Genomic DNA, 21,998 nt, shown 5'->3' on the forward strand with positions numbered 1-21,998 from the left:
TGAGGGCTAGCTGGGTGAAGTGTGTGGGGGACACAGGGACTATTTTCCTTTTCTGTCCTCAGCTAGCATGCCCATGTTCCCAGGGCACAGTACTGCTCTTCCTTATTGCCTCGTGTCGTGTCGTCTCTTGCCAGGTGAAGGCCCAGCAGGCCCTGCCTGTTGCGTGAGCCCGTGCAGGGCAAGGAGCAATGGCCAGCATGGAAGAGCCCACTGGCTGCTGAACCGTGCTGTGCCAGAGGGCTGGAGTGGACCCTGTCCCTGCTGCTCTGAGGGCCGGGGTGAAAGGACTCCGGGTGTCCCGTGCTACACAGTTAGTGGGTTTGGGCTGCTGGGGTGGTTGCATGTCCTCCACCAGCCTTTGCTTGGCATGGCAGCAGCAGCTGCTGGTTTGGCCTTTGTCTGGCCCACGCTTCAGCACTTGCTCTCTTCCATCCTCAGTGCTCAGAGTGGGGTGACACAGCCCCCCATGCTGAGCACACTTTGCCCTGGGACCTGGTCCCCTCCGTAACCCTGCTGAGTCCCTGTCCCTGCTTGTGGATGTATGTATATGTATATGTATATAGACAGAGGTAACGGGAATGCGTTTTGGGGATCCGCACGTGTCGGAGCCCCGGCGCAGGAGGAAGATGTAAGAAATGCCATATTCTGTTCAGTGGCTGAAGAGTCCCCAATAAAAGTTTCCTTTGGGTTGTGGTGTTTCTGGCATGCCTGTCTCTGCAACTGTGCTCCCCCTCCCCAAACCACCTGCAGCACAAGGTGCCAAAAGCCCTGGGTGTCCCCAGGGGGTGGCTCTGTGCCCTACACTAACAACCCAAGGGCAGCTCTGTGCCACTCTGGGTGCTCCCTTTCTTCTAGACCCCCTTTCCTCCTCTTCTAGACCCCCTCTCCAACACCAGGCAAGCAGCACCGAGAACAATAAATACTGTAATAAATAGAGAACCCCCTGTCCCACGGCACTGCTACGGCAGCAGGCGGTGCAGCCGGGGTTCTGGAGTGCCTGCCCGGCTCTGCTCTTCCCAGGCTCCTCCAGCATGGGCATGTGCCGGTGGCTGTGACAAAGTGAGCCCTGTCCCACAGAAGCAGCTGATATTGGGAACAGGGTGTTGCAGTCCTTGATGGTGCTCTCACAGCAGCAGGTAAGAGTGGCTGTGTCCAGCTGTACCGTCCATCATGCTGGCTCGATGCTGAACCTTGCAGAGGTTCAAAAAAGCTGGGGGGCAGCCCCACGGCCAGGGCTGTGGAACAGGGGGCAGGTGTCACGCTGGAGTGTCACAGAGCCCCTCGCAGACGAGATGGCCTTGGGGATTCAGCACCAGGGCAGCAGTACAACCTTCAAAAGAACAGGATGTGTTCCTGGATGCCTGGACTGGGTGCAGTGCCAGGACCACCTTGAGGCCCTCACAGGCTGGAGAAGACAGGCAGGGTGAAGCCCTTTTTGTCTTGGGCATGAAGAAGGGCTGTTCTGGTGAGCAGCAAAGTGGTCCCAGAGACTCACAGAAGCCAAGGGAAGCTGCAGGTGGGTGGAAACCAAGGGCTGAACCACGCCGGTAGGATGGGACAGCGTCACAGGCCCCAGTGGCCCTGAGCTTGTTGCTGGGGCCCGTGTCCCTGCCAGGCTGGAGGCTGGAGCCAGTGGCCAGTTGTCACACAGTCCCGTGGCCCAGTGTGTGCAGACAAGCGGCATTTCGTGTCCTGTGTGGGGAGCGTGTGAGGCCCCAGCTCAGATGGGCTTGTACAGCAGTGTGGTGACGTACTTCTTCTTGTAGCGGTGAGTGGCACTGAGCACCATCACGCCATCCTGAGGGAGACAGAGTCAGCATGTGGGGCCAGGGCACGCCTGGGGCTCGGGGAGCTGCTCCTGCTGTCCCCAGTGCCACAGCCAGTCCAAGTAACCACAGGGCAGCAGGGCAGAGCAAGGGCAGGGTCTGATACATGCTTAGCTCCCCCACGCTGCAGGGAGGCAGCTAGCTGAAGGGAACTGTCAGGAAGTCACACCCTCTGCCCCTCTATGTGCCACCCCTCAGCAGGCAGCCAGCTCCATCTGCACCCCACAGCTGAGCAGGTTCTGCAGGCTCCTGGGAGCCACTGCAGCTCCTCACCTGCAGCCTTGCAGAACCTGCGCTTACCTTGATGGAGAGCGCGTAGAGGTGATTGAGCATGACGTGGTTGGGCTCGGGCAGCAGTGCTGGGTCACACTAGGAGGAGAGGAGTGTCACAGGGGAACAGCAGAGCCGTGATCCCCCAGCCCCTGCCAGCACAGGGAGCTGCTGTCTCAGGCAGCTTGAGCTGCCACCGCCTCTGGCTGTTCTGAACAGGAATAGCTAAGCTAAGCAGGAGGAGCTAAGCACCAGAAGGCCAAATCAGTGTGGTAAGTGGGAAAAGTGATGCCTTTCCTAGTAAATGCCAAGGGCTAGACCCCAGTCAAGGGGAGTGCAGGCTCCCTGCAGACAGGACTCCCATTCCAACCCCAGTGTGGCTCTCTCAGTGGGCAGCGTGCTGGTACACACCGAGATATTGGTGTCCTTGTTGAGGATGACCTGGAGGAGGTGAGGTGGGAGGATGGGTGGGGATTTGAAGCGCTCCTCGGGCCGGTATACGTACATCTCCTGGCCATAAGGCCCTGGTGGGGAGCTGGACAAATCTAGAGAGACGACAAAGGCAGAGACATGAAATGACTGAAGCAGGATGGGCGAGCACAGAGTAGCTCCTAAGAAGAACTCATCAAGGTCTTTCAAGCACAAACATTCTCCACATTCTCCCAGCCATGCGCACAGATCTATTCTATAGCAACAGGTCAGCCTTTTCACATCAGAAAAAGCAGCTGGGTGAGCCCATGGCAATCCCAAGCAAGGCTGTAAGCTGGTACATGCACTGACACAACACAGGCACCCCATGATACCCAACACAAGAACCCTCAAGCACAGCTCTCGGCTCAGCCAGGTCCCTCTCCCTGCAGGAAGCAGCTGGCTTGCTCCAGAGCTGTGCCTGCAGCAGCAGGGGCACAGGGAGCAGGTTGCTCTAGGTGCTGCCTGATGAGGAGGTCCGGGGAAGGCAAATAGAAACTCTACACTGAGCAGCTGTTCCAAACAGAGGAGGGACCTGGGGAGCTTGTGGTCGCTGAAAGCTGGACTGGGTGCATCTCCCAGCTACATCTGATCTGAACCTTTGGGAACAGCCAGCCCCCAGAAGGGCTCCATCTCCTTGGGCTGCTGCTGCTGGCTGGCTTCTCTCCAGCAGAGCGTCTCTTGCCCAGGCTGGGAAAGGACGAGGAGCTGAGCTGTACCTGAGATGGGGCTGTACCAGCGACAGACACACGACTGAGCTTCCTGCCAGCATTTCACACTGAGCCAGCACCACTGCTGCCTGTGCGGTAACCTAACCTGCTGCTGCAACACAAGCAGACAGGGAGGTTTGCAATGTGCTAGCACTGGTACAAATTACCTTGGCATGAAAACCAAGAGTAGCTGCTGAAAATAAACTGGATCCTGCTATCACCTAGCTTGTACCCCGGATCAAATGACTTACAGTTGACCAGACAGAAAGGGCCGATGTTCCTGGCATTTCCCAGTATGAAATGGCTCCCTCGGCTATCCACTGCAACAGCTCTGCTCTGGGATGGTGCTAGCACAGAACCAGTTACACCAACACAGCCCCTCCAGAGAGACGAGGCCTCAGCTGTGGGCTGAGCAGGACATGCTGCCCAACACTACTCACCCCCAGTGAAGGCCCACACCTCTGCTCAGGGGGTCTGTGCACCCAGAGCAGTGAGTTTCAGAACAGAGAAGGTGGAAAATAGCACATGCAAAGCTGTAATGCCACAAAACTCACCCCGACCTGAGGTTTCTGAGCTTTCCAGGGAATCCACCTTCAACGCATCAAACACCTCGAAGTCAGACTTCTTGACGTGGATGAGGTTGTTTATCGTCCCCATCTGGCTGGTAACCACAGGCTGTAAAGAACTGGGGTGAGAATCTTCCTGTGTTCACCTCCAACTGAGGCACACTCAATGCTTCCTAGATCCTCCCAGCCCAAGCTGTCTTTGCTGCAACACTACCTCCGAGCACAGGTGGCTGATGTCCCTCCCTGCCCTATGCTCACAGACCTCTACTGTTTACCTGGGAGGATTTTCCTTTATCACAGGCTCCTACACCACCTCCTATTTCCATCCTCCATCCTGCTACATGCCCATGGGTAGGTGTGTTGTCCTTCCCATGCTGCTCCCCCATGATTCAGTTTGGAGAACCTGTGAGTGCTGACTTCATGGTCCATCTTCCCATTGCCAATTCTCAGTGGGAACTGAGGGCCTTCTGGCTTTTCCGGGCCCTTTCCCAATGCTTCCCCATAAATCATGACTAAGTCCAGAGGAACCAGCCTCTAAAATGAGTCAAAAGATAGAGGTGTGCCTCTTGTTTCAGGAGACAGTCTCTGCTCCTCCTGTTCCCCCTCTGCTGCAGTTACATCCTGTCTAGTTCCCTGAAGAAGACAAGATCTGCAAGGATAAAGCTTGGAGCATTACCTCAGATGGATCATGGACCCACTGGCCATCCACAAAAAATTTGTACTGGTGCTCTCCTTCCGGAAGGTCCAGGATAGCAACGAAGTCATTGTGGCTGTGCAGAGAAAACAGATGTGCAACAGCATCAGCCTGTTGATGCTCTGAATGCTGCTCTTCCATAGGGCCCCAGGAACCAGCACTGCCCAGCCCCTCCACCCCAACACCTTCATGCAGGGTTAGGCTTGCTCTTCTTCAGTGACCCAAGGCATGGCCACAACAGGCACGAGCATTCCAATGCTCATTTGAGCATTCCATGGCTCAAACCCCTGGCAGCCCAGCTGCAAGTGTCAGTCCAGCCCTCCGTGCCCTGAGAAAGTGGACGTGACAGACACCCTGTGCAAGCCAGGCTAAGAAGAACACATGGACAAAGCTCCTGCCCTGTGCTGGCACAGCAGGACAGGAGCAAGTGGGACAGCTCTGTTTGTCAAGTCTGAAAACTGAGATAAACTCATTCCAGATTAATTGCTAGAGTCCTACATGAGCTTCCATGTAAGTCACAGATGTGCTGCAGAACAGCGAGAACATCATTAGGGCAGGAAGATATGTGAGGGACAAACAACTAACACTCACTGGCAGCTATACAATTAGGCATGGGGTAATAGTGCAGCCAAAGGAAGAGCTGACAGCTTCCAGAGGACTGCTGCATACCTGGGCAGGGCTCTGCTGCCAGCACTGGCTGCTGCGTGACATCCAGCTGGGCAAGCAAAGTGGCCTGTCCTGTCCCTGTTTCACAACTTCCCACTGTCCCTGCAGCACCACGCAGGGAAGGAGCTGACTGGGTATTTGCCTCAGACCCACAGCTTGAGAGAACACAGAAAAGCCAAGAGAGCACAGGAAAACGTTCTCTGCACTGGAGCAGACAAGAACACAGAGTAAATGACTTGAGGGACTGGCTACCTCTTTATGAGTGGGATCTTGGTGCTCCAGTTGTTGAAGGATCCAGAGATGAAGACCTCCTTGCCTCCATCAGCCCAGCGTATGACAGTCGGACGAGCCTGTTGGGATGGTTTCACTGACTCCTCCAGATCTGGCTGCCACGACACAAACTCCTTGTCCCCAGGAATCTGCGCAAAGAAAACCAGAGAGATGAGACTGAGACGCAGAGACAACTGTGAACGCATTCATACAGCTGGCCTCTACCAGCCCACCTGCACATCACCCACAGGAGCACCACAGAGCTCCTCCAGGCTCCCAGCTCCCCAGAGACCCCTCGCATAGCCCTACACAGGCAGTGTGCTGAGGCTCTGGAGGCCAGGCAGGGAAGGGAGCAGCCAGCCCCTACCTTGGAGTCCTGGGAGCTGAAAACGCTGGGGTCGTCGGTGCTGCCCACCATGATCTTGTGTGGATGCTCCTTGGCGGGGTGGGAGGCACCGGAGCCGTCCGAGCGGTGGGACTTGGAGCCATGGCGCTCCCCAGACACCCTCTCGCTGGTGGTGTTCCCCATGACAGCTCAGCAGCCCCTGGGAGGGAGACACAACAACACCCTGCCTTTGCCCACGGGCTCTGGCAGCAAGGACAGGAGCAAAAGAGCTGTCTCCCAAATGTTCTTTGCCAGTGGAGACAAACAGCAATCCTAAAAAAGGCCCCAAATTCATTTCCACTACCAAGTTTGGGAGCTGAATGGGAAATCAACAAACAAGACAGCTGGACCTAATTATAGCCACATCCTTAAGAACCATCATTCTAGTTAAGCTCGTAATTGTTAAGACTCCAAAACCAATATGACTTCACCTGCGTCCCACATCAGCCCTCGGAAGCCAACAGAGTAGAGCTGACGGGAAAAAGAAAGCAAACCATTATTGGTAAATCAACTGCCTGGCGTTAACAGAGCCTCTTTCAGAGTCCTGCAGTCAGGCTCTACAGACAGCCCAGCAAGAAAACAGCCACAGAGTGAAAGTAGCAGCTGTTTTGCAGTCCCCAACAAGTCTCCAAGAGCTCGCAGGCAGAAGAGCAGAGCCTTGTGCCTGCAAAGGCGACAGGGAGCATTTAAAGTGTCCGAATGGAATTGCCCAAGCTGGAGCTTGTCCAAGGAGCAGGGCTAATGCTGTGGTGTCTGTAAAAAGCTCAGCTCTCAGCAGCATTCACTTATGATTCACCAGGCAAGTCACTGTGTCAGCTGCAGCACAGCACACCAAGGAGGACTGTTTGTTGGGACTTAGCCAGCACCTGCCCAGCTGTCTGGAGGGACAAGGTGAGGGAAGGGCAGCTCTGGTCACCTCAGTGTCCCTCTGCAGCTGAAGCTGGGTCTCCATCCCCAGTCTCACCCAGCTCAGAGAAAGCAAAACAGGAGAATTGACCAAGCCATGAACAACTACACACCTTTTAGGATAAACAACAAAGCCACTGCAAGCTACACAGGACTGTTCAGGCCTTACCCTCTTTCCAGGAGCCAAGATGGACTGGAGTTTTTGCCCACTTCCAGGCTTATTTTGCAGCTTTCAGCTTACCTTGGGCTCTGCAGAGCAAGCAAGGAGACAGCCAGCCTTGCTTCATGTGCTCGCTTGTGACATTTGGAGGTTTGTTTAAAAGATCAAGTTATATGAAGAGTGCCAAGCGAGGCTGCCAGCCAAATCCAGGCTTTAGAACATTATGGAGCAATTACTACGGTATTTCTTAAATCCTGAGGGCTAAAAGGCAGCTCAAGTGGGCAGCTAAGCCATACCCCCACCCCTCTCAGGGCAGATCAAGTATACCTGAAGATCCAGGTCAAATGAGCTACACCTCTTGCTCTGACACCTTCCCCCTCTGCTCTGCAGAGGCTCAGACAGCTCCTCACAAAAACTGCCCCTGTACCACCAGATCTGCTGTTGAGGAGTTTCCTCTCCAGTATCTTCACTAAGGCTCCCTTACTTCTCATCTCCAGGGAGGAAGGTGGGAAAGGCTGAACTTCCCTTGTAGCAGGACAGACCTGGGAGATATGTGCAGGTGTTAACGGGTGTGAAGCTTCCCTTTCTCTTCTCTAAAACACTCCAGTCCCTCTGTCCCTTACAGGTCATGCTCTCCAAGCACTCCCTAAGGTTTATCCCAGGCTCCTGTCTGCTGTGTGCCACCTGAATCCCCTGCATCACACACACAGGCACCCGGGCTGTGCCAGGACAGGTCTTTGTGCACAGTCTGCAATACCTGGCTTTGCTGAATTAACTTTTACAGCTCAAACCCTCCTGCATCCAGGCCAGCCCTTGGAGCATTAGGAGATGGTGTGACACAGGTACACTCAAGTAATGGATGGAAATGTCCACACCACAGTCCACGGCATCTTGGCACATCCACTCCCAGTCTGGCAGCAAGCCCCTGCCAGCCACAGCCCACAGCAAGGTGGCTGCCTGCCTGCCCCATCACCGGGGCCCTTCGGTTCCAGCCAGCCCCAGCTTCTCATGTGGAAGATGACATGTGAGTTATGCCCATTGCCCTCCCCGGGAAGCGGCCGGGCTGGGAAGCAGGGGCAGGCAGCCCGAAGCGGCGTGTGCGGAGGGATGGCGGCACCGCCAGTACCGGCAGGCATTCCCGGGGCTCGGAGGGTCCAGCACCTCGCCGGGCTGACACCGCCCAGGGAAGCCTGATCCGCCCGGATCTCCCTCTTTCGGAGACGGGAAGCAGAGCTGAGCCCTGAGGTCGCCGTGAGGGGGATGAGCTGGGAAAGCGGGGGCGGAAAATCTCCCTCCGAGGAGGCAGGGCTGGGGCTGGGGCTGGGGCTGGGGCTGGGGCTGGGGCTCTGCTCGGCGGGGCGGCAGCGGGGCTGTCACGGCGGGCTCGGCCCACGGGCACTCGCGGGTCTGCCGCGGCCGGGGGAGGAGCGGGACACACCGGCAGGGGTCGGGCCCTCCGGGGAGGCTGCCAGGCGGGGTCTGCACCGCTGCGGGCTCCGGGACACCGCTACACCGCGGGGACGCGCAGCCACGCCTCACCCACCGCCTCCCGCGGCGGCGCCCGGGGAGCCGCCACCCTCACACCCACCCTCACACCCGCCCGCCGTCCCCGGGCCCTGCCGGACCCCACCTGCCTCCTCCTCCTCCTCCTCCGCCGCCGCCGCCGCCGCTGCCCCGCTCTCCGCCTCCGTCCAAGATGGCGCCACCCCCCGCCGGCCGCTGCGGGGCGCTCTGACCCGCCCCCGCCGCGCCCCGCGGCCGCGCCCCGCCCCCGCCCCGCGGCCCGCGCCCCGCGGCCGCCATGTTCGCTGTGGGCACGGCCGCGGCCGCCATGTTCGCTGCGGGCAGGGCCGCGGCCGCCATGTTCGCTGCGGGCAGGGCCGCGGCCGCCATGTTCGCTGCGGGCAGGGCCGCGGCCGCCATGTTCGCTGCGGGCACGGCCGCGGCCGCCATGTTCGCTGAGGGCACGGCCGCGGCCGCCATGTTCGCTGCGGGCACGGCCGCGGCCGCCATGTTCGCTGCGGGCACGGCCGCGGCCGCCATGTTCGCTGCGGGCACGGCCGCGGCCGCCATGTTCGCTGTGGGCACGGCCGCGGCCGCCATGTTCGCTGTGGGCACGGCCGCGGCCGCCATGTTCGCTGCGGGCACGGCCGCGGCCGCCATGTTCGCTGTGGGCACGGCCGCGGCCGCCATGTTCGCTGTGGGCACGGCCGCGGCCGCCATGTTCGCTGCGGGCAGGGTATCGCAGCAGGAAAGCTCAACAGACCAGACTGTGGAACAGGGGTTTTTGGAATTCACTTAAGTTAGCAAAATGAATTAAGCATTTATATTCGAGCTTGTAGAGTTATGTGTTGAAGTTTTACCTTTTACTTAAGAAACCTCTGCCAAGGTACAAAAGGGCATAAGAAAATGCAAATTACTGAAGCTTATTGCGTAAGGAACAATAACAAAAAGGGGCATGAAAATACAAAGAACCCAGATAAAGAGGCTCCTCTGCCTCCAAACTTAGCAAGACTGACAGATGGTACTCAGATAAGCACCAAAAGACCGAAAGCACATGCGCAGATAAGAGTTCAAAAGTTCAACCTTGAGGAACATCACGATCTTCAGCCTCAGACACCACCAGAGACCCCTGCAGGACCACCACAGCAAACCTCACATGCACAGAAGGGCGTGGACCTATATAGCATGAGAGGCGAGGACAGGCGAAGCCAGGGGTTGAATATGCATAAAAAAGTTTTGTAATGTACTGCATATGGAACACCTTTGTGAATAAAGGTTTGGGTCCGACCAAAGCTCAGTGGACAAGTCTTGGAGAGCGATCTCACTTGTGCTGAGCGCTGGCAATACATACCCACTTCATAACTACCCCAGGCTGTGGAGGCAATTTATTTATTCCGCGTATCGCTTCGGCTGCACCTTCAAGGAACGGCTCCCTCCGTGCTCTGGCATAGCTAGCGAGACACAACAGACAGAAGCCCAAGGGGAACGGAGAAGACTGCCGGCAGGACCTGCTGTCTCCTTGCCTTTAGGCTAAGGACAGAGCGAGACATAGACGAGGGTGGCCACAATCATGGCGATGCTGAAGAGCACCGTGAGGACGTGTGGCGCGGCGCTGGGGCGGGCAGGGTGGCGGCTGGCCCGCGGCTGCAGGGCCCGGACCACACGCTGCCGCTGGCTGAGGATGGCGGCCCTGGCTCCTGCCCACGCGCCCGGGCCCCGCAGCCGGTACTGGTACGGCGTGCAGGGACCGAAGGCCACCTCCATGGCCAGCCTGGGGTCCGTGAGGAACAGGGAGAGCAGGTTGGGCTTGACCCCCAGCTGGCAGGCGAGCTCGTCCATGTAAGGGATGTAATCCACCTGGATGGTGTGCCGCTGGCTCTTCACGTACCTGCGGGCAGGGAGGGAGGGAGGGCAGGAGGGTCTGACACGGGGAGCACCGGGGGTAAGGGTGGCAGGGCCGTGCTGCACGGGGGCCTTACCTCTCAGCCATTCTCTGCTTGGTTTGTGTGATTTCGGCCAGCATGTCAGTGGATGACGGCAGACCCTGCAGCCCTGGGCAAAAGGAGGCTGGAGCTGGAGGTTGGGCTGTGCTTCTGCCATAGTCGGGATGGCTCTGCAGCCCAGCCTGGCCTCTGTTTGCACATGGGGCTTTTGGGATGTGCCACTGCGTTAGGGGCAAAGTGGGAGACATGGGCAAAGAAAGTAACAGCAGGAAAGGAAAGGAAGACTGTGGTTGGAGGCAACAGCACCAGTTAGTGACCCCCACAAGAGAACAGTGCAAGAGTCATAGAAAAGTGCAAAGTGGGGTTTTGTCTTCATGAAGAAGTAAAAGGAAGATAAAAAGGTGAGTGTGGAGAGGCAGCATTTGAGGGGATGCCACCAGCAATAACTCAGTCTTGGCGTGGCTGGGGGAGCCCAGTTGCATCCCTCAAACTGCCCTGACTTACCTTTGAAGACACGGGTGGCCCAGCGACACTGGAGCTCTGAGATGGGCATGATGGCTCCTAGGGGCTGGATGAGGCCAATGAAAGCCAGCGTTGGCTTTTCCAGGTCAGGGGGGAACATGTGTTTGTAGAGGGGAATCTGGTTCTCCACCACCTTCACGCAGCCCTCGAGGAACGGGAAGGAGAAGCTGTATCCCGTGGCAAAAACTACGGCATCAACGTCTTCTCTGGTGCCATCCTCAAAGATGGCAGATGTCTCTGTGAACTCCTGGATGTTAGGCTTCACCTGCACCCTGCCCGAAATGATGCGGTTGGGCAGGTCATCGTTGACGGTTGGGTGCTGGTGAAAGACCCTGGAAGGCACAGACAGACCTTGTTCAGGCCCTGGCAGGGGGATGGGCATTGCTGGAGCAGGTACCCAGGGTGCTGCTGGGGTGCTCACCTGTGCTTGGGCTTTAGGCCATAGAGTGCGTGGTCAAAGCGGGCATTCAGCTTCCGCTCCAGGAAGGAACTGGTGATACTTGGAGGCAGCAGGTTCTGGAGGAGCTGAATGAAGCGACTGATGTAGATGAAATCAAAGGGGTACCCGCTGTCTGCCACCCGGTGCATCACCCAGGACCCACGCCTGGTGCTGAGGAAAACCTGGAAGGAAGGTGAAGGGAGGTGGTGGCACGGCAGCATGCTCAGACTGGGCTGGGCCCCTGCTGTGCTCCAGAGACAGAGCAGCCAGCACAGCTGCTGGGACCACCACAGCCACCCCCAGAGAGAGGGGACAGGGTGCTTGTGCCAGGTGCTGGAGGTTAGGGAGCCCACAGGGGATGGTGGGTGATGCTCGGTGCCCTCTGGGGTTCTGTCCCTGTGAGCTCTCCCAGCACACCTGCTTGGCTGTGTGGCTCAGCTCCACTGCGATATCGATGCCTGAATTCCCAATGCCAACCACGACCACCCGTTTTCCCAAAAAGGGCTGAGGGTTCTTGTAGTCGCGGCTGTGCAGGTACCAGCCCTCAAACTTTTCCAGCCCTGGAAGAGAGAGGGAAGCCGTGCTGGGCTGGGTTGTGGAGCAGGAGGGTGGCTGCCCCTTGTTCAAGGCTGGTGGTGTGTTTTGGGAACAAGCTAGCAGCAGTGTGACCAACTGGAGTTATGCAGCCCTGGGGTGGCTGCCCAGAGAGGTGGTGGCATCACCAAAATGGAAGATTCTTAGTGTAGCCCTGAGCATCCTGATCTGGCTTTGGGACTAGCCTGCCTTGGAACAGAGCTTGGACTGGAGAATTCCATGCTTCCATCCCAAAATTCTGCTGCAGATCCTGTCTGCTGCCATGCATTGCCAGTAGAGGAATAATCAGGGTTTGTGCCACCTCACCAGACCCTGGTGACAGTGTGATTCAGCTTGTTCCCTAGCCAAAGAGGGTCTCCACAGCTGGAAGTTCTCCAGGCATTTTCACCTGGCACCCAGAGGCAAGACCACCACCAGTGCTGAGCCCTCCAGCCTTGGTGAGGAGCTGGAGGGCCCACAGCTGCTTGGCCAGCAGCATGGAGAGGGAGCCTGTCTCAGGTGGGAGAGGCACGCTGGCAGCGGTGGTATCTGCCAGCAGGATGCTTGGGACACTCATGCAATCCCCCCTGGTGTGGTAAAACTGCAGAGGCATTTAGGGATGTCAGGGAGCAGGCGAGCAGCCCACAGGCAGTACCTGGGAAGGAACTGAGCGGGAGATGAGCGTCGGTGTGGTGCCCACTGCACACCAGCACGGCGTCGAAGACGGCTGCCTCCTGCTGCCCCTCGCTCTCCGTCACCACCTCCCACTGCCCGCTGCTGGCGAAGTCGGGGCGCTTGGACACGCGGCACACGCTGGTCTGGGCGCAGGGGAGCGGTGTCAGGCACCCTGTGCCCCCGTTCCCGCTGCCACCTCCCCCTCGGCCCCAGCCCTCACCCTGAAGCGGATGTGGCGGAGCAGGTCGAAGTGCTGGGCGTACATGCGGAAGTACTCCATGATCTTGGAGTTGTGCATGTAGTTGGGGAAGTCCTCAGGGATGGGGAAGTCGCTGAAGCACATCATTTCCTTGGAGGTGTTGATGATGACGGAGCGGTAGATGCTGGCACGGCCGTCCTCGGGGTGCTCCTGTGGGAGCGGGGCACAGCTCAGCGCTGCCCGGGGAACGATGGGCCACCTGCCTGCCCCACCTGGCACCTCCCCCGTGGGTCCAGGATTAAGCCACAGGTTGTTGTAGCACTGATCCCTGCACCCAGCAACTCTCCTGTGGTTGAGAAACACCCCCCCCCTCAAAAAAAAACCCAGGGATGTGTCTCTGGACTGGTGGGAGCCAGGCAGTGGTGACAGCGGGTCATGGTGGTCTTGTGCCTCAGTTTCCCCACTTCCACTCCTTGCCCCTGTGAGGCAGTGCATTCCCAAAGCTCCTGTGGTGCCTTGCCCTGGCTGCCACATTAGGTCTCACCAGTTGTGGAGCCAATTCCAGTGCTTCCCGCTGGGTGGTTGCTCCTGCTTACCAGGTCTGTGTCTCGACAACTGGATGCTGCTGCTCTGGTTCTGCTCCACCAACCCTGTCCCTGACCCATCACAGGTAGAACTAGTGGACTGTGACAGATCCACCCCAGAGCCCACTCTGGCATGATGCCACCTGTGTCCCCCCAGAGCTCTCCCACACACATATCAGGGCATGGTGGGAACACTGGTCATTTTGTTGGTGGTCCATGGGATTAATGTCAGCAGCTTCTCTAGGTGGGGCAGAGATGAGCTCCAGGATTGTTCCAAGGCAGGGACAGGCGAAGGCTCAGAGAAGGCAGGACACGGTGTCTCTGTGTGGGTGAGTGGCACAGAAAGAGGGGCAACCATGACTCCAGGAAAGTTCTGGGCAGGACAGGGACAGACAGCGGGGTCAGATAAGATAGGTAGGCAAGGGCTAGGAGTGACCAAGAGCAAAACAGCAGAGGAAGGTGTGGATGAGACTGGGAGGGGAGGAATGGGAAAGGGGAAATCTGCGCTGGGGGAGCAAGCCATGGAGTGAAGTCCCTGGGGAGGCTTCATCCTGCTGCTGGTGAGCAGGGGCTGGGTCCTACGTGCCTGGCACACTGACTGGCACCACGCTGCCAAATCAGTTTTACTTGCCTTGATTTTCCTTGGAAACTTGCCTGCTGCGCGGATGCAAAGCAGGGGAACGGTGTGTCATTATCTGCCAAGGACCGACCCCCAGCCCCTCCGTGCTGCTGAGGAACAGGCTGGCTGTGTGGGGCTTACCTCGAAGCGCCAGAGCCCCCCGATGTCCTTGCTCCTCTCAAAGCAGGTGGGCTGCAGCCCCTCATCCAGGCAGCATTTCAGGGCGCAGAGGCCGGAGGCACCGGCGCCGATGATGGCTACTCTGCGAGCAGCCATGTCCCACGGCGTGCTGGGGGCAGGGATGCTGGAGAAGCTGTGCCCGGGAGCTGCAGAGCCAGGCACGTCCCTCAAGGGAGGCTGCCCAGTGCTGCTCCTTTTGAGGGTGACTGTCCCTGTACTTCCTGTGGGTGGCCAAGGTGTCACAAGATGCGCTTTTTCCAAACATGATCTACAGGTTTCTCTCTCCTCCTTGCCACACCTCCTGGCCCGCCCTGCCCTCTGCAAGAGGCGCACTAAGTTCTGTAAGCGCTTAATGATACCAACATTGCCCCGGGTCTTCCTGGGCAGAGCAGAGATGTGGCTGTGCTTCAGATTTCAGCAAGCTGTGGCATGGAAAACAAACTTAAGGGATGGGGAGGGGACTGGCATGACCAGCCCAGGCATCTGATGGACAGGACCCCCATCCTTTACCCCCTCTGGGTGCCCAGCCCACCCAGCCACTTTCTGGAGGAGCTGTGTGCAGGTGAGCAGGGTGGCTCTGAGCCGTGCCATGGTGAGCACCAGGACCCGCTGTGGTGGGACACACCTTGGGAGAGGCTGTCTCACTGTGGAGTGTATGTGTACGTCAGCCCATGCTGTAGTAGGCCAGTTCTACAAGGCCAATCTCAAACCTCTGAGCATTCCCATGGCACACAGAGGGTCATGATGGTGTCAGTAACAGGAGAGACACGTGGCTGTTTAATGCATTTATCCACTTAGAAAGTGTGCTGTGCCTTTGCTGCTTAGCTCTGGTGCGCATGTGGCAAAATTAGCACGGCTGGGTTACAGCGGACAGAAAAGCCTGGAGCGCTAGCTGAGAGGGACTGGAGTTTAGCCTGCAGTGAGCAGGTTTCCTCCTCTGTCCATGACAGCATTCCCCAAGGAGAGGTGCAGAGCAGGAGCCCAAGTATTACTTTGGCAGCTGGGGAGGTTCTGTGCATCCCTAGTTCATGGTATGGTCACAGCTGGGCCGTGCAAGGCAGGAGGAAGGTTTCTGCCACCACTGGGGTGCACAGGCTGCCAAGGGGCAGGGGTAGCCAGCCAGTGTCACAACACATTGCAAAGCTGTCCCGGTTTAAGGAGTCACCCCAGGACAAAAGCCTCCCTTCCTGCGCTTGCAGGGCACCTACAAGTAAGCAAAAACAGCTGCCAGGATGGCCACGGCCCCAATCAGCTTGAAGATGAGGGGCATGGCAGGGGCTGAGGTGCTCTCTTCCACATGTCGTGTCTGCAGGGGCTTGAGGATGCGCTGCTGCTGGCTGAGGATGGCGGCCCTGGCTCCTGCCCACGCGCCCGGGCCCCGCAGCCGGTACTGGTACGGCGTGCAGGGACCGAAGGCCACCTCCATGGCCAGCCTGGGGTCCGTGAGGAACAGGGAGAGCAGGTTGGGCTTGACCCCCAGCTGGCAGGCGAGCTCGTCCATGTAAGGGATGTAATCCACCTGGATGGTGTGCCGCTGGCTCTTCACGTACCTGCGGGCAGGGAGGGAGGGCAGGTAGGTGCTGGAAGCAGAGCTGGCAGATGCCCTGCACACCAGGAAGGACTGGGTAGTGTGGCCAACCACATCCCTGCCCTCTGTTGGCACACACAAATGTGGCAGGACGCATCCAGGGGACAGGATGGATGCCCATGAGCAGCTGTGCCAAAGGCAGCCCCTTGGTGCTCCTGCAGGGATCTTACCGCTTTGCCATCACTTCTTTCTTCTGTTCAATGTCAGCCTCCATGTCGTGCTGCAGGGGCAGCTCGTTCAGCCCTGGGGAGGATGAGACACAGTGGCCACTGTAGTTCTGGCCTTGCCTGCATGCTGTGCCTCTGCCAGCACCACCCTGGTGTGTGGTTTTGCACCCGAGGGATGTCCAAGTGCCGCAGGATGGGAAGGAGCAGCCTGTAGAGCTCAGGGTAGGGATGGACCTGTGCCTCTCAAAGAAGAGGCCATCCCACCATGACAGCCACAAGGCAGCCATGCCATCACCGTGGCCAAGATGGCACAACCATCTGCTGCCTTCTCAACATGTCTTGGCACCATCTGCCCTCACTCCAGGATCACATCCACAGAACAGGTTTGCCTGACTTACCTTTGAAGACACGGGTGGCCCAGCGACACTGGAGCTCTGAGATGGGCATGATGGCTCCTAGGGGCTGGATGAGGCCAATGAAAGCCAGCGTTGGCTTTTCCAGGTCAGGGGGGAACATGTATTTGTAGAGGGGAATCTGATTCTCCACCACCTTCACGCAGCCCTCGAGGAACGGGAAGGAGAAGCTGTATCCCGTGGCAAAAACTACGGCATCAACGTCTTCTCTGGTGCCATCCTCAAAGATGGCAGATGTCTCTGTGAACTCCTGGATGTTCGGCTTCACCTGCACCCTGCCTGAAATGATGCGGTTGGGCAGGTCATCGTTGACGGTTGGGTGCTGGTGAAAGACCCTGGAAGGTGCAAAAAGCCATTAGGGCACTGGGAAGGGAGTGTCTGCTCTGTGTCCTGCTCCAGCTGCTGCTCCCTGCTCTGGGGCAGCTGCCCCTACGCTGCTGTCTCCAAGAGACCTTGGAAGGGGCAGTGGTGGCTCCCTCAAGCATTGCCTGGGCACAACAAAATAATAACCCAGTCCGAGAACAGGGAGAAGGGAATGGTGTCTCAGATGGAAATGCAAGATGTATTCCATTTGCCATCTGTATGGCAGTTGTCTTCTGTTAAGTGGGCAGTTTTCCTGATCTCTTCCACAACCAGTCCTCTCTCAGGGGAGACAGCTGCTGCTGATGGGCTATTGAATGTCACTGCATGACTGATAAGAACTATAACACTCCACTGTGAGATGTGCTGCCCAGAGGGAAGAGCCAAGCATTTCTACCTGGATTTAATGTTGAGTTTCTAGAACACCAGCACAGCTTTTTCTGCACTAGATTTCCCAGAGGAACAGCTGCCTCTTCCACTACAGGAAGACTACACCCTTTTCTACAGTATCACTGCTCCAATAGAACCACATCTGCCACTACAGGAGGACTGCAGCCATAATTCCCAATTAAACTGCTGCCAACACCCTGACCAACAGGGTGTCAGGTTGTGTTCTGACTCTGTCAGTGTTGTTTTGGTTCACTGTATTGTTTATTTTATCTTTTTATTTTCTTCCCTAATAAGGAACTGTTATTTTTGCTCCCACATTTTTGCCTGAGAGTCCCCCTTAATTTCAAATTTATAACAATTTGGAGTGAGGGGGCCTAATTGTTTTCCTTTTTTTCTTCCTCATTTCAGGAGAGGCTCCTGCCTTCCTTAGCAGACACCTGTTTTTCCAAACCAACACAAATGACCAAACTGGGCAGGACACAGAAGCAAGCAGACCATCCCTTCTGGGCAGGGGGAATGTTTGGTGATACCTGTGCTTTGGCTTCAGGCCGTAGTGTGAGTGATCGAACCTGGCATTCAGCTTCTTCTCCATGTAGTCACATGCCACGGACGAGCCGAGCAGCCCCTGCAGGAATGTCTTCAGGCGGGTGTTCAAGATGGTGTCGATGGGGTAGCCCCCATCTCCAACTCGGTTGAAGACCCACGCACCCCGGCGGGTACTGAGGAAGACCTAGACAAGGAAGAAGCATCACTGGCTGGAAGCAGTGGTGGTCCTGGGAGGGCTGCCCTGCGGGGGATGCGCTCTTGCCCTGGGATCACTCTGCTTTTTGCTGCCCAAGCATTGGGTAAATACCCAGAGGGCAGAGGGAGCTGGTGATTGGCATCTCGCAAGGGAGTGGGACCAACTCTCAATTGCCTGGCAGCTGGGATTGGCAGGAGCCAGCATTGCCAAACACAACAAGTGCTGGCATGGAGCACCAGCTGTGCAAGTGCCTTGGTCCTGGTGTCCCTGCAGAGCTGACAGGGACCCACAGGGGCAATCCTCCCCACCGGGACACTACTCTTGCTTACCTGCTGGGCTCTTTGGCTGATCTCGACAGCCAGGTCTGACCCCGAATTGCCGATCCCGATGACAACAACTCTTTTGTCTGTGAAAGCCTGAGCACCCTTGTAGTCTCGGCTGTGGAGGTAGTGGCCCTTGAACTTCTCAATTCCTGTGAGCAGGAGGAGAAGAGATGCTTGGCTTCCTGCTGCCAGGTTGGAAGATCACCCCCTAAGGACTGGAGATTCTCCCGTGCCCCACCAAACCACTCCTGGGGAGCACAGGAGCACTCCTGGAGTCAAAGCAAGGCAGGGAAATATTTGGGCCAGGAGGGAAAGCAGCAGAGAGAATAGGGACTGGCATGGACTACCTTTCTAGCGTCTCTGGTGTCTCCTCACACCAGGGTACGGGGCAGTACCTGGGAAGGAACTGAGCGGGAGATGAGCGTCGGTGTGGTGCCCACTGCACACCAGCACGGCGTCGAAGACGGCCGCCTCCTGCTGCCCCTCGCTCTCCGTCACCACCTCCCACTGCCCGCTGCTGGCGAAGTCGGGGCGCTTGGACACGCGGCACACGCTGGTCTGGGCACAGGGGAGCGGTGTCAGGCACCCTGTGCCCCCGTTCCCGCTGCCACCTCCCCCTCGGCCCCAGCCCTCACCCTGAAGCGGATGTGGCGGAGCAGGTCGAAGTGCTGGGCGTACATGCGGAAGTACTCCATGATCTTGGAGTTGTGCATGTAGTTGGGGAAGTCCTCAGGGATGGGGAAGTCGCTGAAGCACATCATTTCCTTGGAGGTGTTGATGATGAGGGAGTGGTAGATGCTGGCACGGCCGTCCTCGGGGTGCTCCTGTGGGAGTGGGGCACAGCTCAGCGCTGCCCGGGGAATGATGGGGAAGGATGGCTGGGGCTGATGAGGTGCTTCTTTTCACGGAGCCCCTGCCCTCAGTCTCACCCAGGAGATCCTACTATGGCCGGCTGCCACCCCACCAGCCACCACTGACCCCTGAGGGTCACCGTGCTGACCCCAAGCAGGACAGGTGGCCAGCAGGGTTTACCTCAAACCTCCAGAGGCCTCCGATGTCGCCAGTCCTCTCGAAGCAGACGGGCTCCAGCCCCTCCTGGAGGCAGGCTTTGATGGCGCACAGCCCGCTGCTGCCGCCGCCGATGATGGCCACCTTCTTTGCCATGCTGCGCTCCACCGCCGGCTCTCTGCCTGGGGACAGCGTCGGACAGCGGGGCTGAGCTGCCAGGGCTGCAACTGTGCAAGACTTTGACCCTGGTCAAAGAGGTCCCGAGCAAGAGAGGCAGCCCATCAAACGTTTGTCCCCAAAGGCACTGCTGTCCCCCGCAGGTGTGGACCTGGCCAGTGCTGGGTTTTGCACTACGGTGGTGCTGCCTCTGGATGCCTTGAGGAGAAATCCCACCGGGTGTCAGTGAGCCTCTGTAGGAATCCAGGGCTTCCCTCTGGCTGCCCTGGCAGGTCTGGGACCCTGGCAGGGGGTCAGGAACCCCCCTGTACAGAGCCCCGAGAGACACTGTCTCTGATCTCTGTCCATGGAGAGGAGTTTTCAATCTTACAGGATGAATTACAAGCTTTGAGTGTTTGATAAGAGTAATAATTAAGTGTGACACGGGTGCAGAAGTAAAATTTTAGGTTTCTAGATTAGGGGTTCAGAGGGGACAAGATGGAGGAATTGGGTGTGTCTTGTCCTTTTCCTCCTTCTTCATGCCCTCCATGTTTCACTGTAGTGTTGGCATTTTTCTGTTGGTTTAGGCTGGGGACACGCTGTTCAACGTAGATGATAGATATTGGCACATTATTGTAAATATAGTACACGTAGTTTGTAGTATATAATGTTTGTACCATCCCACTGAGGGCAGAGCCCCACACGCTGCCCTGCAGGACAGAGCTGCGGCAGGGCAGCAGAACATGTTAGAGATAAACAGAATAAACAACCTTGAAACAGCACAGACGAATTATGGCTTCTTTGGCAACGGGGCAGAAAGACAGAGACTTTCTACAATCTCGGAATCACCAATACCCACAGATTCCGACAAGCCTCAACATCTCCCCGCCCATGCCAAGTCCCGGCGATGGAGGTGCCCTGAAGTGCTGTGCCCTGCTGTGGGGACCTCCCGGGTGGGGGACACCCTTCTCCCTGCCCTCTGTCCTCTCCCTTCCCCGGGGACATTCCTGTGGCGCCGTCCCGGTGCCGCTGCGTGTGGGCAGCGCGGGGCCCTCCCGTCACCGACCTGCGGCCGCGGGCTGAGCCGCCCAGGGATCGCTGGCGGCAGGCCCGGGGCCGTGCGAGGCTCGGGGCCGTGCGAGGCCCGGGGCCGTGCTCGGGCCGCTGCCGGGGTGCCCCGGCCCGTTCCGCCGGCCCGCGGCCTGGTTGGCGGCGCACAGCGCCGGGGAGCGGGGCCTGCCCTCCGCCCCTCCTCCCGGGCCGCGGGAAGGGAAGCCAGGAGCGGCCGCCCCGCCGCCTTCGCGGCTGTTCCGGCACCGCAGGAGCGATCCCGGCGCTGCCCGGGGACACGGACACGCAGCCCACCCTGCTGGTTGCGTGCTTGGGAAACACACGCTGCCCTACGCTTTGACCCCAGCATTATCAGGATCGGCCCGCGCCCGCTCTTTCTGGTACCCGGGGTGACGCTGCTCCAGTGGCAGCTGGCACTGTAGCGCCCACGTCCCCTGTGCCCCTGGGCTGGGCATGTCCGCACAGTGTCCCTATAGCCACGGCTCTCCCCCGGGCTAGCAGAGTCCTTGGGGCCAGTGGGACCCCGGTGAGAGGAGCACCATGCTGTTGGGGTGTCCCTGAGGTGAGGGTGGTGGGACCAGCAAGGAAAAGGTTGTCCCTCACAGCAGGAGGCACAGACCAGGTGGATCCAAACTTGCTGCTGCCTCCTGGCACACTCGCAGCCAGCCAGCCCCTGAGACTGCAGGGGAAATTTGCTCTTCCATATGCAGAGAACTTTTCTGTAGAGCTGAGGAAGGCAGAGGGGCCAAGCTCTGCAGCTGAAATGGTTTTGACCTTCCAAAACTCGTAAGATGTTGCAGTAAGCTTAATAAATCTCTTTCTGTCCCTTGCTGTTGGCAAGGGCTGATCTCTGTGCAGGGCATAGATGCTGAGCTGCCAACCCACACTCTGTGCCTGCCTGTCAAAAAGCATCAAAAGCATCTTACCAAGCACGGGATCAGCACAGGAATGGAGAGGTGGCAGCACTGGCAGTGCTACTCTTCCTGCTCTGCTGTCAGCTGGCTTCTGGCTCTTGCAAGCTCTGCACAGACTGCCCAAGTGCAACAGGTACAGAGGGTCTCTCTGAGCTCTCCACTGCTCTGCCGTTGCTATGAAACCTCTGTGCAGGTTGCCTCTGAATTTGCCCTTCTCCCTGCAAGAGGCTGCATAGCCCTGAACTTTATCCCCCTGTAGCTGGACTCAGTACAAACTGTGCTGTCGGGCACCAGGGTCATGCCATGACATTTTGGTTTAGGTTGGTATTTGGTTGGTTGATGTCTGTGAAAATTCAGTTCCCCATACCTGGCAAGCACCCAGGATATGCGCAGCAGTGTCTGCTGTGGAGTGTCTGCTCTCACCTTCCACAGCGGGCAGAAATGCCATGTGATGAGTGGAGCAGAAAGCTCCTCTGTCCTTTCAGTGGGCTGCACACATGCTTGGAGGTGACAAGCACAGGACAGCAAAGGTCTCTCTGGTGGAGTTGCAGAGAAGCATAGAAGAGGGTGGCCAGGCAGCCTGTGACCCAGCAGGGCTGTGCAGTGGTGATGGTGGGTGCTACCAGGACCTCATGGCGTGTTATGCAAGTGAGTCAAGAGCAACTTTTAGCCACACACGTGTGGGAGCCACAGATGCACAGGTTGCTG

The 21,998-nt window shown here is 58.0% G+C and overlaps 4 protein-coding genes across 18 annotated transcripts in view; 1 reads left to right on the top strand and 3 right to left on the bottom strand.

Annotated features, from left to right (window-relative positions):
* PDE4DIP (phosphodiesterase 4D interacting protein) overlaps positions 1-705 on the top strand; it is a 36,625-nt gene extending 35,920 nt beyond the window's left edge. For all 9 annotated transcript variants that reach the window (XM_041717945.2, XM_030279755.4, XM_072932878.1 and 6 more), the window contains one exon: positions 135-705. In XM_041717945.2, coding sequence (XP_041573879.2) covers positions 135-167 — 33 coding nt within the window. In that variant the 3' untranslated portion in view covers positions 168-705. The remainder of the gene's footprint in view (positions 1-134) is intronic.
* A 200-nt stretch (positions 706-905) lies between these two features.
* On the bottom strand, positions 906-8,654 carry PRKAB2 (protein kinase AMP-activated non-catalytic subunit beta 2). Of its 5 annotated transcripts, none has more exons than XM_030279758.4 (8): positions 8,552-8,654; positions 5,838-6,015; positions 5,453-5,619; positions 4,517-4,610; positions 3,829-3,949; positions 2,508-2,641; positions 2,127-2,195; positions 906-1,798 (listed from the first exon to the last, which is right to left on the bottom strand). In XM_030279758.4, exons 2-8 carry the CDS (start codon positions 5,997-5,999, stop codon positions 1,721-1,723), a joined length of 825 nt encoding a protein of 274 aa, XP_030135618.1. In that variant the 5' UTR covers positions 6,000-6,015; positions 8,552-8,654; the 3' UTR covers positions 906-1,720. The 5 variants fall into 5 exon arrangements, with proteins under 5 accessions (XP_030135618.1, XP_030135617.1, XP_072788980.1 ...); XM_030279757.4 differs by lacking the exon at positions 8,552-8,654 and adding an exon at positions 7,249-7,385; XM_072932879.1 differs by lacking the exon at positions 8,552-8,654 and adding an exon at positions 6,931-7,223.
* A 611-nt stretch (positions 8,655-9,265) lies between these two features.
* Positions 9,266-14,798, bottom strand: LOC100232391 (flavin-containing monooxygenase 5-like). Of its 2 annotated transcripts, XR_012057182.1 has the most exons (9): positions 14,120-14,798; positions 12,797-12,985; positions 12,557-12,719; positions 11,746-11,888; positions 11,311-11,510; positions 10,872-11,221; positions 10,404-10,476; positions 9,776-10,312; positions 9,266-9,600 (listed from the first exon to the last, which is right to left on the bottom strand). XR_012057182.1 is itself a non-coding variant. In XM_030279739.4 (8 exons), exons 1-8 carry the CDS (start codon positions 14,252-14,254, stop codon positions 9,955-9,957), a joined length of 1,611 nt encoding a protein of 536 aa, XP_030135599.4. In that variant the 5' UTR covers positions 14,255-14,798; the 3' UTR covers positions 9,266-9,954. The 2 variants fall into 2 exon arrangements, 1 of the variants encoding a protein (XP_030135599.4); XM_030279739.4 differs by having other exon boundaries at positions 9,266-10,312.
* Positions 14,799-14,930: 132 nt separating this feature from the next.
* On the bottom strand, positions 14,931-21,386 carry LOC100229443 (flavin-containing monooxygenase 5). Of its 2 annotated transcripts, none has more exons than XM_030279741.4 (9): positions 21,303-21,386; positions 19,174-19,331; positions 18,777-18,965; positions 18,537-18,699; positions 18,148-18,290; positions 17,607-17,806; positions 16,312-16,661; positions 15,917-15,989; positions 14,931-15,708 (listed from the first exon to the last, which is right to left on the bottom strand). In XM_030279741.4, the coding sequence occupies exons 2-9, from the start codon at positions 19,303-19,305 to the stop codon at positions 15,363-15,365; spliced, it is 1,596 nt and encodes a 531-aa protein (XP_030135601.4). In that variant the 5' UTR covers positions 19,306-19,331; positions 21,303-21,386; the 3' UTR covers positions 14,931-15,362. The 2 variants fall into 2 exon arrangements, with proteins under 2 accessions (XP_030135601.4, XP_030135600.4); XM_030279740.4 differs by lacking the exon at positions 21,303-21,386 and adding an exon at positions 20,372-20,550.
* Between the last annotated feature and the right edge of the window lie 612 nt (positions 21,387-21,998).

Source organism: Taeniopygia guttata, chromosome 8 (assembly GCF_048771995.1).
Source record: "Taeniopygia guttata chromosome 8, bTaeGut7.mat, whole genome shotgun sequence".
NCBI classification, from domain to species: Eukaryota; Metazoa; Chordata; class Aves; order Passeriformes; family Estrildidae; genus Taeniopygia; species Taeniopygia guttata.